The sequence below is a fragment of the Eucyclogobius newberryi genome, unplaced genomic scaffold (assembly GCF_026437365.1).
Source record: "Eucyclogobius newberryi isolate DKJ021-1_F unplaced genomic scaffold, fEucNew1.0.hap1 SCAF_13, whole genome shotgun sequence".
Classification (NCBI taxonomy): domain Eukaryota; kingdom Metazoa; phylum Chordata; class Actinopteri; order Gobiiformes; family Gobiidae; genus Eucyclogobius; species Eucyclogobius newberryi.
The window spans coordinates 32,070,527-32,088,312 of record NW_027315757.1 but is presented as its reverse complement, the minus strand read 5'-3'; the positions used below and the strand labels follow the sequence as shown (position 1 = coordinate 32,088,312).

The 17,786-nt window shown below is 45.0% G+C and overlaps 1 protein-coding gene across 3 annotated transcripts; it reads left to right on the top strand.

Annotated features, from left to right (window-relative positions):
* Nucleotides 1-243: 243 nt before the first annotated feature.
* Nucleotides 244-16,367, top strand: traf7 (TNF receptor-associated factor 7). 3 transcript variants are annotated; one of them, XM_072443580.1, is made up of 22 exons: nt 244-261; nt 1,815-1,920; nt 2,031-2,088; nt 2,521-2,612; nt 2,688-2,804; nt 3,008-3,100; nt 4,189-4,228; nt 4,310-4,511; nt 5,083-5,217; nt 5,296-5,391; nt 5,489-5,610; nt 6,692-6,765; nt 6,836-6,884; nt 6,965-7,092; nt 7,312-7,394; nt 7,481-7,520; nt 7,655-7,771; nt 9,980-10,102; nt 11,768-11,887; nt 12,440-12,571; nt 13,614-13,733; nt 14,687-16,367. In XM_072443580.1, the coding sequence occupies exons 3-22, from the start codon at nt 2,037-2,039 to the stop codon at nt 14,699-14,701; spliced, it is 1,950 nt and encodes a 649-aa protein (XP_072299681.1). In that variant the 5' UTR covers nt 244-261; nt 1,815-1,920; nt 2,031-2,036; the 3' UTR covers nt 14,702-16,367. The 3 variants fall into 3 exon arrangements, with proteins under 3 accessions (XP_072299681.1, XP_072299682.1, XP_072299680.1); XM_072443581.1 differs by lacking the exon at nt 244-261 and having other exon boundaries at nt 1,798-1,920; nt 4,189-4,222; XM_072443579.1 differs by lacking the exon at nt 244-261 and having other exon boundaries at nt 1,798-1,920.
* The last annotated feature ends 1,419 nt before the right edge of the window (nt 16,368-17,786 follow it).

Below are 17,786 nucleotides of genomic sequence, written 5' to 3'. Positions count from 1 at the left end.
CTCCTCCTCGCGGCGTGACGCGGCGTGTCGCGCGATGACAGCTCGACCGCCGCGGACCCAATGGCGACGGGGAAAAAAAACGCAGCGATGTAGTTCGATCAAAACGGCCCGTGCGCGAAACCGTTTCGCGTCGCACTACAAGTCCCACAATGCAACGCGCAGGTTTTCGCTGTGTCTGAAGCGCAGAGCGAGAGAGCGAGAGGAAAAGATTCAGGAATTCGTCTGCTGAGTTCAAGCCGTGCGCTGCGGCTAAAAATAATGGTAAGACAACGTTTTAAACCGGCATTTGTTCAAACATCGGCTTGACGTACGATTTAAAACGTCATTGTCCCGCTTTTGCCAGCGATATCTGCTCACTACAGCCGCGCTTGTTGTCAAAACGCAACCCGGGGCTAACTTTAGCTAGGAGACGAGCCACTTCAGCGAGCTAATTGTGGAACTTGGTTGTTTACTAGTCGCTAACGGTGATCGCGGTCGCGTTTACCGTCTTAACTACGGCAAATGCAACTTACACGCGGGGCAAGGTGACGTTTTGCTCGCGCTTCAACTTCGGCGTGTGTGTGTTTGTGCGCGCGCGGGGGGCGTGCTCTGCTTTTACGGGAACCACCGGGAGGACGTGAGACGAGGCAGACGCGTAACGGGGGGTGTTTGTGGTGGGCTTTTTCCACCGGTGGGAAGACGGTGAGGGGGGAACGGGGCGATCGGTCCCCGGTCCGCGTGCCTGTGACTGTCCCGGGGGTTTGGGGCTATCTGTGGCCTTCACTCCGGCCGTCAGACTGTTCCATGCCCCCCGGACTCAGAGCGCACATGACAGGTCCTCATGATTTGCTATTATGACTGTGGTAAATGTTCATTGCAGTTTTACAGTTTTGTGGCTGTATGTGAGGGGGAAATGTGGTCCTGGGGTCTCAAACAAAACCCCTCTTTCTATGTCATCAATAAGCGACGTTATATCCAAAATCCAGGAACAGTTTACAGCAACTAACACTGCCTTTAAACCGCATTAGAAACAGCATTTAAAAAGGCAAAACCCTGCGTGCATATTCTTCCATTCATCGTTGTAAGTTTGCATTGTTATTAGTGAGGGCTGCATGCCTCAAATATATGTCATGTTTGAATGTTTGGGTATCTACAGGCAAATTGTTTCCTATTCTTTCTATTTTCAGAATAATGTTAAGGTTTTGATTTGTCTTCCAAGAGAGACATTAGTCTTGGGGTAAGCTGATTCAAAGTGTGTTGTTAATCAGACTGGATCATGTCAACAATCATAGTTCTTGGTATGGATTCGCACATATAGGTTTGGTTTGTATTAAATGCTTTTACAATTGGTGCCCAACAGGTTCAGCATGTCCAATTTTTCAGCAGAACAACAAACTTACATTTTATTTGCCTTGCTTGGAACTAAAGTGTTATTGTGTAATCGCAACGCATTTACAGCCTCACTTCTGGGATATAACCCTCATGACTCAGTCTCGTATTGTCTGTCGCAAACAATAGCTCTGGAGCAGAATAATTGCATTGGTTGTGTGGTTACTTGGAGGCAACAGTGTGGCCCATACATCCAGGAGCCTAATGTCCCACAAACAGCTGTGTGACCGCCCTTGCTCTCCGCTCGCCCGCTCTTCAGGGACTCTTTGCTGTATCAGAAACTCTGGCTGGTGCCGGCGTTTCTCAGGCCAAATATGGGCGGATTCTTCTCTGCTCCAACATCCTGTACGGTGTACTGTATCTTTATGGATTTGTCCCCAGACCCTGCTTCAACTCTGCATTTGAAAGTCCTGCCTTGACGTTGTGTTGTCTGTCTCTTCCTCCAGGCCTAGCGCTTTGACACGTGCCCGGATTGTGGCTGAAGACCAGGAGTAACTACAGAGTCATACCTGGTTCTGCCCCATCCACGCCCCAGCTGACTCCTGCAGCTCGGTCAGATAATCATATTAGTCACTCCTTTCTCTGATCATTCATGCCAAGAGTGTGGATGGCGGTGATTGGTTGTATTAACTGAGACCGTTCCTGTTTTTGCCTCTCCACAGAGCAGGATGGAGGCCTCATTCGGGCCGACCTTCCCCTCTGTAGCAGCTGGAGCTAAAGGTAAACAAGCTCCTCCATGTTTAAAGCCCGTAGAGCTCTGTCCATGGGTGCTTGGGAACGGTGCCAAAGCAATAAGCAATTCAAAGCAAAATATGATTATCTTTTGAATGGCCAAAAGTCCTTTCAGTCATTGAAGTCATTGAGTCACTGAAACCCATGAATACAATTTAGCAAACGGTCCTTTGTGGAACACTAAGTCTATTGCCGGTACATCCTTATAATATCTAAATGTGAAGCTAAGGGTCCAGGGCCAACTGTTATTGAATAGTAACTAGAATGACAGAATGACGTGACAGAAACTGGGACCAGAATTATAAAAAAGTTATTAAATTGCTCATCATAATAAAATGCAATTCTACTTTTTTTAAATGAATGGTAATTTATAGATATATTAATGCATTTATTATATGATAATTGTTTTCTTGATTTTAGCTGAAGGAACCAGCAGTTTTAAGCAGCACAGGAGAACTCCCTCCTCCTCCAGTACTCTGACCTACTCCCCCCGCGACGATGACGATGGAATGGTACACGCCTTTTTTCTTTATTTCTTTATTGTAATACATGTAAATATTAAATGGCCTCTTTATGGTCGTTACCAGCCCCCGATTGGAACTCCTCGAAGGTCCGACTCGGCCATCTCAGTGCGGTCCCTCCACTCTGAGTCCAACATGTCTCTGCGCTCCACCTTCTCTCTGCACGAGGAGGAAGATGACTCGGTATGACAAGCCTTTACTCACATACACTACACAGGTTTTAGACCAGCTCTAAAACTGGTAACCATGTGCACCAAGATACAGGAGATACACTCCCCTAAGTAGACCCGCAATAACACAAATTAATATCTGAAAATGGATTTTAAAATGCATGAGAATTTCTATTTGGTAATGATGGACTTGTTGAATGTGCTATTTTCTTACAGGAGCCACAAGTGTTTGCTGAGCCGCCTTCAGTCAAACTGTGTTGCCAGTTGTGCTGCAGCGTCTTCAAGGACCCAGTCATCACAACCTGTGGGGTACGCCATTTCTCACATGACTATCGTATTTTTCAGACTTTAAGCCGCTACTTTTTTCTCACACCTTGAACCCTGCGGCCATTACAACGGTGCGTCTAATGTATAGATTTTACTGGCTAACGGCCACCGGGAGCAAACGTTTGACACACTGCAGAAGAAGATGTCAGTGGACAGTGGTCACTGTCCAGGGGACACGTGCTCTCTTTAATTTAAGCTTCAAAATGCTGTGTTTTATTACAATCGGACTCATTCACAGAGAAATTAGTCTAATGAAGAAGTGAATCTAGACCAAAGACGCACTCAGAGCGCTGACTTGCAATATACGGTGGTCTGCAGTTTAGAACCTGACGCATTGAAATGTGACTTTCTTGGCCCGACCTGCCCCACTGGTCAAAAGACAATCCTGCATCACTACAGAGTATCTCATGTTACAACGTAACACTCGCTAAGCACGAGCTCAGGAGCAGATGAACCGGATGTGAAGGTAAATCAGCTCACACAGGGTAACTAAGGATAGAGGGGACAGAGGGGACAGCGTGATGTATTTGCTATTTGTTAAGCTTCAAAATGCTGTGTGTTTTACAATCCAACTCATATTCACTGAGATATTAGACTAATTAAACCCGCAGCGCAGTGAGAACTCTGGTTCAAAAGACACATTACTACCGTATATATATTTGTAATTATCTCATGTTACAACTCTGGCACCTGCGGCTTATTGGTATTGTATATGTACAATTTTAATTTTCTTTGTAAATTTTGTGTGCGTGGCTTTTATTCAGGAGCGCTTTATTGCCAGAAAAGTACGGTAGTTTAGTTGACATTTTCATCTACATTTTTGTATGGAATCATCTGCATAATCTGTTGGAACAATGTTGCAACATCAAGAACAGACAAAGGAATGTTGCTTCGTACAAAAAACCTATCTTCAGTTCCAGGTTCCTTTCTCACAACTTTGGACACCTTTTAAACATTGTCTGACAAAACTACAACATCACTCTTTTCTCTCATCCACGTGATGGTGTTTTCTGAGGCCTCGTGAACACCGGTGCTTAGAATGTAACCGTTTTTACTCGCTTATTTTCCAGCATACCTTCTGCAGACGTTGTGCCTTGACTTCAGGTGAGGGTAATATGCTACATTAAAAGTTCAGTTTAATATCTTCTCTTGACCTTGTCTTTTTTCTAACAAGACTCTACTCTGTTACAGACAAGTGCCCAGTGGATGCGGCTAAGCTAACCGTGGTGGTGAACAACATCGCGGTGGCGGAGCAGATCGGGGAGCTGTTCATTCACTGTAAATACGGCTGCAGAGCGACGGGCAGCGCGGCCGGAGCTGTGGCCGGGAAACCTGGGGCCTTCGAGGTGGACCCACTGGGCTGCCCCTTCACCATCAAACTGACCACACGCATGTAAGGAACACACACAATCAGGGGCAGGATGAGGTGGCTGATGGAGGACTGTATGTAGCTGTCAAGCAGGATGAAGGATGGAGATTTGAAGTGCATTTAGGAAAGGAATGAGATGAGTTTGGTTTAGAGACGGCCTAAAGGAGCTCTCTTGCCTCTTGTGATGTCGAAACTGTTGAGTATAACTTTAACATCATTCTTATCTTGTTTGCTTTCACACTTTTCACACAATTTGCACTTAATTGTGTATCAAGAGCTGCAATTAGGGATGTCAAGATTATTCGGTTAATCAATAATCGTAATTATTCACTGAAAAATGGGTAACTTCAACATGTAAAGTACTTTTTATCTGGATTTTTATGTGACAATATCATGACTTTTTTTATTTAGATAAGTTTGATTTCATAAAGCTAGCTCTAAAATGGTCTCTTCTCACAGTAGTGGTAAATTGTATATACATATAGAAAATGTCTCCGCTGACATATGTGTTGTTTAAAGCATAAATACCGCCTCAAACTCTCCACATTCACCGCATATAGTTATCGCTCACTTTCTCCGCCATTTGTGTCTTCAGAGAACACGAGTCCAGTTGTGACTACCGGCCGGTGCGCTGTCCCAACAACCCGTCGTGCCCCCCTCTGCTCACCATGAACCTGGAGGCCCACCTCAAAGAGTGTGAGCACATCAAATGTCCCCACTCCAAATACGGGTGAGTGTCACAGTGTTCAGTTGGGATGTTTCGGGATTCTGAGGTAATGACACAAGTGTCTGCTCTGCTTCGTTTCAGCTGCACTTTCATCGGGAACCAGGACACCTATGAAACCCACCTGGAAGTCTGCAAGTTTGAGGGACTAAAGGAGTTCCTGCAGCAGACTGATGACAGGTCAGTGTGTCTTTAGCTTCTATGGTTCTCAATGGCTATTAATCTTCTGTCATGTAAGTATATTTGTAGTGTTGTTTGTACTTGTTTGTCTTGTTAGGTTCCATGAGATGCAGTTGACCCTGGCTCAGAAGGACCAGGACATTGCCTTCCTGCGCTCCATGTTGGGTAAACTGTCAGAGAAGTTAGACCAGCTGGAGAAAAATCTGGAGCTCAAATTTGGTGAGAGAAAAAGAGTCGACCTTTTGCTTGTTTCTAAAGAATGACTCTGTGTGTTGACCTTGTGTCAATGGATCTGATCAAACTATCATTCTGTCATTATACAACATTTTTAAAGTATTCGTCAATTAAACTCTGGTCACATTCTTTAAAGTAGATATTAGCTATTCTAAACTGCATCTAAATGTGCTTGCCTGTCCGATAATTTAAGGCATCGCACGTTTGTGGCCACAACCATTTGTCGAATGTCTCTACTCTCTCTCCATTTCATGCCACAACTGTGTGTTCTTCATGCTTACAAATCTAAAGAAATAAAACCACACTCTTTCGTGAAATATTTGTGGGTCCCAAACATCCACTTGTGAGTGACAGATTTGAACACTTTGAGAAACCCTGGTGTAAAAAGGCCCCGTAAACAGGTGGTTTATTAATAGCAGCACTGGGGCCGTGCAGTCTCTGAACAGATGTGTCACCAGCAGCTCTCTCCAACTACATCCATTTGTATCAATGTTTAAGAACATAATGCATGATACAAGTGAACAAATGTATGATGACACTAAATTATGATCTGTCAAAACCATCACCATCATGCAGCGTTTCCCACAGATTCTGCTGATACTGGTGGCAAAGGCCAACACTTTACTATTTTCTACAAATGTATCATGAAGGTCACTTATTGCCTATATTCAATCTTTAAACAGCACATTTTTGAGTAGTGTAGTTTCTTTTTTACGCTTTTTAAGATAATAAAACACACAAAAGTATTATTTGGCACATCGGTTGATTGTTTAGTTTGTTTTTAGACTATGGGGGAGAAAATTAAACTTTGGGGGTCCACCATAGTCTCCTTTATTAATGGGAAACTATGACACCTTCAAATAGGATCTGACCACATTAAAAAATACCTTTAATGACCACATACAGCTATAATGACCCAAATAATTCAGTCTGTTCTAGGCTCTCCTTTCAAATGACTCAAAAGCAGTCCTTTGCGTATACTGTATAATACTATAGATGGATTTACTATGGGTGTGACCGTCAACTCGAGCCAGAGATGACGAGTAAATGCCGAATGATTTTTCAGACGTGTTGGACGAGAACCAGAGCAAGCTGAGTGAGGACCTGATGGAGTTCCGCAGAGACGCTTCAATGCTCAATGTACGTGTTGATTCATGTCCCACACTGTATGAATATTCAGCACGCTGCAATCAATCGTCTGTCTTTACAGGATGAACTCTCCCACATCAACGCCAGACTTAACATGGGAATCCTGGGCTGTATGTGCTTTGTTTCTTTACATTTGACTGAAAGATTTCTCTCTTAAAACATCACTCACTGTAACGTCCTTTCTATGCAGCATACGACCCTCAGCAGATCTTCAAATGTAAGGGCACGTTTGTGGGGCACCAGGGTCCGGTCTGGTGTCTGTGCGTCTACTCCACTGGAGACCTGCTCTTCTCAGGCTCCTCTGATAAGACCATCAAGGTACTAGTACACGACACAGATACTTAGACTCTTAGACATGTAACACACAATACAATTTGCTGGCTTGATGCTGGCTTTATTGTATTATTGTTTTAATTGCAGTAATAGTGTTATTTTATATTTTGATTTAAGAACATTTCATCCATAGTCCAGCACAAATGACACATATTGAATACATACAAGAGTCAGTTGCCTCTAATACTAATGTGTGTTGTTCAGGTCTGGGACACGTGCACGACTTACAAGTGCCAGAAAACTCTGGAGGGGCACGATGGCATCGTCTTGGCTCTGTGCATCCAGGGGTAAGAAAACAGAAATCGCTTGAGGATCCATTTTTATCTCTAAAATATCTTCTGTTTCTGAGACCATGACTCCTCTGTCTCCATAGAAACCGCCTGTACAGTGGCTCCGCAGACTGCACCATCATTGTAAGTGTCTTCTCAGTCCTTTATTCAGCATACTTACTTCTGGAGTGTAGACATGTTTGAGTCAATGTTTAGTCCTGACTGGATGTGAGAGGCACATATCTCTGCTTAATCCTGTGTGTTTCTGTGGTGTGCAGGTGTGGGACATCCAGACTCTGCAGAAAGTGAACACTATTCGTGCCCATGACAACCCTGTGTGCACGCTGGTCTCGTCTCACAACATGCTGTTCAGCGGCTCGCTCAAGGCCATCAAGGTGAGGACTAAAGCAGCGGTCAGACCGCGGCGTCCAGATTCACGCCGGTCGCCCGAGTTAGACGCCTGTCGCCCGAGTTAGACGCCTGTCGCCCGAGTTAGACGCCTGTAGACGCCTGTCGCCCGAGTTAGACGCCTGTAGACGCCTGTCGCCCGAGTTAGACTCCTGTCGCCCGAGTTAGACGCCTGTCGCCCGAGTTAGACGCCTGTCGCCCGAGTTAGACGCCTGTCGCCCGAGTTAGACGCCTGTCGCCCGAGTTAGACGCCTGTCGCCCGAGTTAGACGCCTGTCGCCCGAGTTAGACGCCTGTCGCCCGAGTTAGACGCCTGTCGCCCGAGTTAGACGCCTGTCGCCCGAGTTAGACGCCTGTCGCCCGAGTTAGACGCCTGTCGCCCGAATTAGACGCCTGTCGCCCGAGTTAGACGCCTGTCGCCCGAGTACCCTGTCGCCCTGTACATTTGAAGGCTGACGCTTTGGACGCGTGTCCAAAAAATAAACTCCCCAGCAGACGCACAGGGGAGGAGTTGTGATTCCCTGTGTTGCTGTCTTCTTGGTGCGATGGCAGAGCAGGTGGAGAAAGTGGCTTTGGTGTATTTACTTTACAAAGTCTCAAAATGGAGGCAATGGGCTCCGGGTCTGGTCTGGGTCTAGATACTTCAGAGATTGAGCAGAGTTCAGTGAATATCATCATTTGCTCCAGAAGCTGCGTCTGGATTATTTTGTATCATTGCGGGGTTTGTTTTGGTTCTTCTTCCGGGTCGTGTCATGTATAGGTGCGTCACTGGAGCCTAATCTCTGATTGGCTGCAGCGCCTCGTCTGCCGCACAAATGTTCAGCTTTATCCAACTTTTCTGCGTCGGAGGCTCTGGCCGCCTTGGACCAGGGCGTCCAGGGCGTCCGACGCTTAAACGCCCCTGACACGCCGTAGAATTTGTGCTGCAGGATTTGCGCTGCAGGATTTGCGCCGCAAAAACATTTAAAATTTGCTGCAAAAACGCTGGATGTCCAGGACGTGCGTCCACATAGACTTTGAAGGTAAACTGGACGCTTTGAAGCCGCCTGAACCGGTCACATGATGAAAAGGGAGGACACGATATCTGAGACATTCCAACGCTGTGGAATCAGTGTTGGCCTGAAACAGTGGCTCATCTTTGTCAGCAAAATACTGTAAAAAATAAGGATTTGATGTTAAGATGTGATGCAAATGCTTTCTCAAAATTTGCATTATTTTAAATTCTAAAACATGAAATACCAAAGCAAAGACTGAGGAGAAGTGTAAAGTGTGTTTGAAGTATAGTACTGACTGTAATCAAAGAGAGGCACATGTACATAGTTGTGTTGAAGGACAGTGGAACATTAGTGTGTTCTGTGTGTGATGTCGTCAGCTCTTGCACAGGGACTTTCCTCTCAGACTCAGCCCAGCAGCTCTGCTTTTATTCAGACTATGCAGTTCTGTAAGTCTAAAACAAATAAAACTATAAGTGCTTTGTAAATGTTCAAGATGATATCATGCAGAATAATGAATACAGCATATTTTAGCTGATATTACAAATTGTGAGTTTTGACATATTACCAAGTAGTGTTTAGGAGAAACCAGCTTTTAAATGATGTTCATGAGTGATATGAACCTATTTTAGTCTGATGTTTACATGGTTCGGTCTGTTCTTCGGCTGGTTTAGTCTACTGCTCTGGGCTCTCATTTATTAAAAGTGGAATTCTTAGTGGAAGTGTTCGCACAGACAAAACAGAAACTGCCTCAAACTCTCTACGTGATGCACAAAGTTCAGCCTTTTTTCATTTTAGGTCAAGTTGTCTTTTTATAAATCCCAAAGTTCACGTGGAATGCACGCTTTATAAATGAGACCTTCTGCTGGGTTTAGTTCCTAAGTGGTGTGCGCACTGTGTAAGTGTAAAAGCAGGTTATGAGATGTGTATATATTGTTACTATTGTTTCTTTCAGCTGTGTAATCTGTGTAATGTGTGTAATGTGTGTGTTGTGTGTAATGTGTGCTCAGGTGTGTAATGTGTGTGTTGTTGTTGTGTGCTCAGGTGTGTATTGTGTGTAATGTGTGTGTTGTTATTGTTGTATGCTCAGGTGTGTATTGTGTGTAATGTGTGTGTTGTTGTTGTTGTTGTTGTGTGCTCAGGTGTGTGTTGTGTGCTCAGGTGTGTATTGTGTGTAATGTGTGTGTTGTTGTTGTGTGCTCAGGTGTGGGACATCGTGGGCACGGAGCTGAAGCTGAAGAAGGAGCTGACAGGGTTGAATCACTGGGTCCGAGCCCTGGTGGCCTCACAGAACCACCTGTACAGCGGCTCCTACCAGACCATTAAGGTAACTCGGCTTGATAACAGGTGATGTATTGTAAGATGGTCGCCTCTCCACAGATCTGACCTGTAACCTGGCCAGCTCCTTATGTTTTTTAAAGGTGTTTAAAGGCGCTGTACCTGATTTTTAGAACCGGAGCTACTTCATTTTAAAGTCAGCGGTTCACGTTTACCACATCTGAGGCAAGAACTCAGAGCTAGCATGCTAACAGCACACTTCCTGCTTCACAGAGAATAAAAGATGCATAAAAGCTCACGCTGGACTAATTTTCACCCAAATAGATGCTTTTACAATAAATCTGTACTGAGGAAAAACTGATTTTTCACCCCTTTAATGCCGTACAAAGCAAAGCAATACATGCGTTCGCACATCCGGGAACTTGTGCAGTGGTCCGCCATTTTGAAAGGGGCACAACAGCGCGTCTACTACATACGAAATCCAGGAAATATGAGGCCAAAATGCCAAAAAAACTGTGTTCTGTAAGGTCATTGTTCTGTAAGGTCATTGTTCTGTAAGGTCATTGTTCTGTTAGGACATCGCTCTGTTGACTGACCAAGAAATGAGAGCTTTGTCGTGTACCTTAGTTTCCCGTTATCGTCTAAAGAATCAAAGTATTCGTAGCTCATTATGCCGTAGAAAAGGATGCAGTCGTGTTGGTTTTTACATATTGCGTGCCCCTTTTAAAATGGCCGCTATGGGGAAGTCCCGGCTGTATGACATCACCGCGAACACATGTATTAACACCTATTAGCACCTTTTAACTGATCGAACATTCTGAACGGGTGCTTTTGTTTATTGCTTGTAAAGTGAAATCTGTCACCTTCATAACACGTGCTCTTGACGGGTGCAGGCTTCTCCTTCCCAGCACCCGTCGCTCAGGCTCACGGCTCGTCTCATGTCGAGCAGCTTCTCTGTGTAAATATGCCCTGGGCTCCTGTCACTCCTCAACACTGACAATTAGCCAATTAGCCACAGCTCGCGGTGCTGCTCCGAGGCACCAAACGGAACATGTGTGTGTGTGTGTGTGTGTGCGTGTGCGTGTGCGTGTGCGTGTGCGTGTGCGTGTGCGCGTGCGCGTGCGCGCGCGCGCGTGTGCGCATGAATACCTCTAGGACAGGCTATTGAAGACTGTATTGAGCGCCTCCCTCTCTCTTTACAGTCGAGTTAGCTTCAGTGAAGAGTGATCAAATATTCTCCAAGCAGAAGTGACTGTTTATGTATTGCCAAGATTCATAAAAATATTCCCACACAACATTTAGGGAGTTATTTTCAAAGCCATCGGCGAAGGTCGTGTTTACAGTATAATAAGTGGAAAGCAATGCCACAAAGTCTGCAATTTCAACGCAAAATAAATAAAGCACATTGATTTTAGGGCTGCAGGTTAAATCGCAATCAAATCAAAAGCGCATAATTTCAACCACAAACAACAACTGTTATTCTGCATAAAAACTGCTGACAGTGTAGTTTGGATCTATACTAACATTATTCTGATTCTGTTGTTGCTTTGTCAGTTCACAATCCTATTTCTTTTTGTTAATCCTGCCTGAATTTACGACATTGAAATGGGAACTTTGAACAGAATCCGCTTATTAAAACAATAATAACAAATAGTGCAGCTCTGTGTTGATTGATTGATAAAGAAAGGATAAAATAAGTGACTTTGTTCCTCAGATCTGGGACATCCGCTCTCTGGAGTGTGTGCATGTCCTCCAGACCAGCGGGGGCAGCGTCTACTCCATCGCCGTCACCAACCACCACATCGTCTGCGGCACCTACGAGAACCTCATTCACGTAAGCGACACTTAAATGGGACTTCACAGTGTTTATGGACACACAATGAGCAACATGGTTTTCAGATTTCCATTGGCTGATATTAAAAAAATAGGAGAGTAATAAGCTAATATGGCTGTATGTTAATTGTTTACACAATTATGCCACAAATATGTTATGTACTAATGTGAGAAGTTAATTAAGGCAGATTTGTGGCCTTGACTAACCTTTATTTAGAACCATTGAGACCAAGAGCTCTTTTTTGATGAGGTCACATCAGTATTGTTATCGGCTCAAAAAAAAATCCATATCGGTTCATCCCTAGTTTCTATGGCTACGTGACATTTTTGAGCCCGACCGATACTTGTATGACCCGGAATCTGAATAATTTCAATAATAGTAGTTTGTAGTAAGTAGATGGGGTTTAGGTGGAAACAAGTTTTCTCCAATCAAATCTCGAATACAAGATAATACGGGATTATTCAAACATGCATGAATCAATCAAAATACTTGTGTGTGTGTTTGTTTGTTTGTGTGTGTTTGTGTTTTTTGTATGTCTGTGTGTGTGTGTAGGTGTGGGACATCGAGTCGAAGGAGCAGGTGCGCACTCTGACCGGACACGTGGGGACAGTTTACGCTCTGGCCGTCATCTCCACTCCAGACCAGACCAAAGTGTTCAGTGCGTCCTACGATCGCTCACTCAGGGTACGATCTTCTCTCTTCATTCTCTTGCGTGATATAAACACTTCCAGACGTGACACACACAGTCTGGGACTGATATAAACGTTCCATCCCATTCATTTTAATAAAGCAGCAAAATAAAAACATTTATTACATTTGACAATGAGTCGTCTAAATCTCTAATGTCACAGGATGACATGTGTTCCAGGGCTCGACCGTCTCCAAAACCCTGATGTTTTATAGTTTGCTGCCCCTCGGTGCCACAGTGGATAGCACATGTGCGCTTCATGTGAATAACCTTGTGGATTCAAATACGGCTCTCATCAGTTTGCTGTAATGTCCTTCCTTGGTCTCATCCCCATTTCCCACTATACTATCCTGTATTATAATGCATAGGAGCCAAGTATGGAACGAAGCCAGCCTTAATAATGCAGGCGCTCTGGAAGATCTAAAAACTTTGTGTTGAGAATGTTACTACTACTACTACTACTACTACTACTGCTGCTGCTGCTACTACTACTACTACTACAGGCTGGGTATTGCACAGTACGTCACGATACGATGTGCATCCCGATACACTTGACACGATACATGTCCTGATATCCTTTAAAACCAGTGTTAAAATGTTACTAAATTGATGTTTTGATCATGTAGAACGAAATGCATTGGAATTTCATATTCACAATGTCCTTAATATCTGAATATAATTGTCCTGTAAATGATTCACCTTCTCAGCAGATCCAGCCTTAACGCAGCAGGTTCATTATTGTTGATAACTCAGCAATGTATTATGAATGTATGAATTTTATCACGATAAATCACAATATAGATGTTTTGAATACCGCCCTATGTACTGTCGTGTCAGAATACTTTTATATCTCAAAATCTCAAGTTTATTAGTGTCACCTTAACTGTTGTGATCTGACGTCTCATTCCCATTCTTTATTGGATCAGTCTCATCGCAGCGCTAACATAAGCCAAATTCAGATAATAATCCTTTGTATACTACTGTGTACTCTTCTGTTGAACACTGTACTGTTGAATCTGATGAGTTTGTGTGACGCAGGTGTGGAGCATGGACAACATGATCTGCACCCAGACTCTGCTCAGACACCAGGGCAGTGTCACAGCGCTGGCCGTCTCTAGGGGGCGCCTCTTCTCCGGAGCCGTGGACAGCACCGTGAAGGTACCCGCAAACCTAAAGCAGCCATAGTAAACAGACATTCTACTGTTCAAGACGAGGATCACAGAGGAGGATCGTGGTTCAGTTCAGTGGATGAGTAACGTATTATCTGATAAAGTAACTGTTAAATTGCTCTTCAATAACACCCACTGCCGTTTGTTCAAGTAAAAACCTGTTTTATTTAGCCTACCAATCCTTTTGCCTGACCCGCCAGCCCCGCCCACATCCTGTTCGAATGCGTAAGGGTCTGGGATCGAAGTCAGAGCCAATGAAATTGTTGGTAATCCATTTACCGACCAATCCCAGTCGGAGGTTTTTACGCGTCACACTGAGATACGGAAGTAGCGCTTTCCACCCCCTGTTCCAAAACATTCAAGATGGCCGACCTGGCTCGTGACCCGGCTCGTGACCCGGCTCGTGACCCGGCTCGTGACCCAGTGTTTACTTCTGCTCTGGCTTCAGTTTGAACGATCAGGAAAGTCCGCTCTACTCGCCGTGATGAACGTGCGTTAGATGCGGTTATACGAAGGGCGTCATCGCGATTCAGGAGACATTTTCTGCGTTCGGGGACGGATAATACGGAACACGCCTTGTTGACATGGGCTACGTAACATCTGGTTAAGCGTGTGGCGTTGTTTGCGTCACTTCTGGGTTTATGTGATTGGTTCTGTCTCTAAACTCCGCCCTAGAAATTGAAACGCAGCGGTCGAGCCCCAGACCCACACACAGGTTTGATAAGTCATCTACCAAAACGTGTTGGGAATGACTGGTCAGGCAAGCAATCCTTAAGAACCAGCTTTAGTTCTACGCTTTTCTTCTCCTCAAAGCTTCTTCAGTTGCAGATTACTTTATATAAACTGTAATTATTGTAACATTGATAACTTTTGACTACTTGGTTTAAGTTCTTTGTGCTTTTGTTGAGGTGTAAATTGTAAATACTGTCGTTTGTGCCACAGGTCTGGACTTGTTAAGCCCGAAACACAGAAATCTGAAGTCAGGACGGACCTTTTCTTCAACGCTGACGGACGGATAATAAGCAGTAATCATACAGAGTCTTTCTTTGGCGACACGCGGACTATTTAGAGACGTATTGACCTCAGAGACGAGAGGTCAGGGCCGCGCGAGCCTTCACCGTACATCACGGGCAAACGGAACTGCCTTACCTTACAGTATCCGACACACTCAGCCGGAAGAAGAGAGAGACTGTTTTAGCAAAAAAACATGTCTAAAGTTTCAATACTGTATGTTTAAAGACTGCTTTTACAGTCAGGGACAGGGCGCGGCTCATTTTAAAGCAAATGATCACAACATTTGAACATTTGAAAGGTGTCGGGGGTATATTTTCTGCCCGAATGCTTTATTAGACAGAACAGCTTAGCGTGAAATGGGGATGAGAGAAGGGAGGACATGCGGCAAATTGTCTGAACCAGTATTTGAACTCGCAAAACACTGAAGTCGGCTGCACATGGAGCGTGGCATATGTGCTGTCGCCGTAGCCACTTGGCCACCGGGCAGCGCGTTGAGGGTATTTTTAAAGCATTTTAGCTCCATCGCTCTTCAAATTATGCATCTTTATAGTTTAGAATGTGGAAATTGTTCATAACGGCATGTAAGAAAAACAAATGATTCAATTTAACATTCAAAACATGAACATGAACTTTATATCTGGACCGGGTCTGGGCGAGGTCCGGGCGAGGTCCGGACCGGGTCTGGGCGTGGTCTGGGCGAGGTCCGGACCGGGTCTGGGCGTGGTCCGGACCGGGTCTGGACCGGGTCTGGGCGCGGTCTGGACCGGGTCTGGGCGTGGTCCGGACCGGGTCTGGGCGTGGTCCGGACCGGGTCTGGGCGTGGTCCGGACCGGGTCTGGACCGGGTCTGGACCGGGTCTGGACCGGGTCTGGACGTGGTCCGGACCGGGTCCGGACCGGGTCTGGACCGGGTCTGGACCGGGTCTGGACGTGGTCCGGACCGGGTCTGGACCGGGTCTGGACCGGGTCTGGACCGGGTCTGGACGTGGTCCGGACCCGGTCCGGACCGGGTCTGGACCGGGTCCGGACCGGGTCTGGACGTGGTCCGGAGGTGTCGGACTGTAACATTTGTAAAAGCAGTCTTTTTAAATTTGTGGACAAGATTTTACGCAGACGTCTTATATTTTGTACCAGTGCCACTATAAAAATGTATAATACTTGTGTATATCAAGAGACAGTGCCGAGTTGGGACGGTTGCCATGACGACGATGACTCACTCTGGCCTATACTATATCAGAGCGGGACAGTGGACAGGCTCGGGGCCCCTCACCTTCAGAGTGCCATACGTGAGAACGGGCGCGGCCCACCGTCCGCTCCTCTGTTTGCCTGATCTGATGATTGTACGCGCACCTGCTACTTACAACCTGTACCACTTTAACCAATCAGAGGCGAGCAGGAAGTGCCAACACCCAGTGCTGGGCCCATATTGGGTTGGACATGAGTGGATCAGAAGCAGCAGAGTTCTTTGTACATTCACACATAGCTTTCTACTCATGTTGACGATGTGATGTTGATTTTGGTGCACTTCATCATAGCCTGGCGGAGCTCACATTATGTTCTTGTATCATGTAAGTCTGAGTAACGCTTCGGTCAATAAAACTTTTACAGTTCTTGTGTTTCAATTGTCCTTTCTCACCTTTTACTCAATGTGAAAGAACCAGAGGAGCTTAAAAGTGGGAAAAACGAGGCCTTGAATCTTTTCCAAATGGACTTGGTTTTGGGCCAAGTAATGAAAATGACAGGAAGTCCCACTATGTAAACTCAGCAGTTATTTCCCCCAAAGTAATATTTCCAAGTTTTAAACTAGTGTAATATGTATTTTGCCTTGTAATCTTTTAAATGATGCATGTGTAGAGTTCTGCATATCAGGGTGAGCAGTGAAAACATCAGTTAGACTCTCAGGGGCGTCTAAACTCTTTTCACCAAGGGCCGCATTTTGAAACTTTAAACGGAGCAGAGGGCCGCAAACAACTTGACGATGTCGAATTTGTTGAATGACAAAGTGAATCATTTGAAATTTTGCATTTGACAGAATTGCGATGAGCCCCCACACCTTTAATTAAACCTAGAACATTAATAATAGGTTGGTATAACATCAATATGCCTGAATTTTCACAATAAAAAGTACTACTTTACTGCCAATATAGCAGGAAGCTGGAGGGCCAACAAAAATTGGTCTGAGGGCCGCATTTGGCCCCCGGGCCCTAGTCTGGACATGCCTGAGTTAGAGGGAACATTAAAGGAGACATGGGTCGTATTGAACTGTAGGATAAGTAGATCATTTTACAGGTTGTTCATGGTAAATCGTAATGTCCATATAAAACAGATTGATATAGAAACTGGTCCATTGACTTCCTGTTCAGATCTGCATGACTGATAAGCCCCGCCTCTTCAATGATTAGCCCCGCCTCTTCACTGATAAGCCCCGCCTCCTCACTGATAAGCCCCGCCTCTTCACTGACGAGCTGCAAAACGTCATTTACATGTTTCTAGTTTTGAAAAGTGGCATTTTTAATCGAACACGAATCGCAGAGTCCGAATATTTCAAATAATCGTAAGTGTTCAGGGATGGGTCTAAACCAGGACTAAACCAGAACTAAACCAGGTCTAAACCAGGTCTAAATAAGGTCTAAACCAAGTCTAAACCAGAACTAAACCAGGTCTAAACCAGGTCTAAACAAGGTCTAAACCAGGGCTAAACCAGGTCTAAACCAGGTCTAAACCAGGTCTAAACCAGGGCTAAACCAGGTCTAAACCAGGGCTAAACCAGGACTAAACCAGGTCTGAATCAGGTCTAAACCAGGGCTAAACCAGGTCTAAACCAGGTCTAAACCAGGGCTAAACCAGGGCTAAACCAGGTCTAAACCAGGGCTAAACCAGGTCTAAACCAGGTCTAAATAAGGTCTAAACCAAGTCTAAACCAGAACTAAACCAGGTCTAAACCAGGTCTAAACAAGGTCTAAACCAGGGCTAAACCAGGTCTAAACCAGGTCTAAACAAGGTCTAAATAAGGTCTAAACAAGGTCTAA

Excerpts from the sequence above, each read along its gene's own strand:
- traf7 (XM_072443580.1), top strand. The coding sequence starts at position 2,037 with ATGGAGGCCTCATTCGGGCCGACCTTCCCCTCTGTAGCAGCTGGAGCT. Across the intron at positions 6,766-6,835 it reads GAGACGCTTCAATGCTCAAT|GATGAACTCTCCCACATCAA; the intron begins GTACGTGTTGAT and ends CTGTCTTTACAG. Across the intron at positions 6,885-6,964 it reads TAACATGGGAATCCTGGGCT|CATACGACCCTCAGCAGATC; the intron begins GTATGTGCTTTG and ends CTTTCTATGCAG.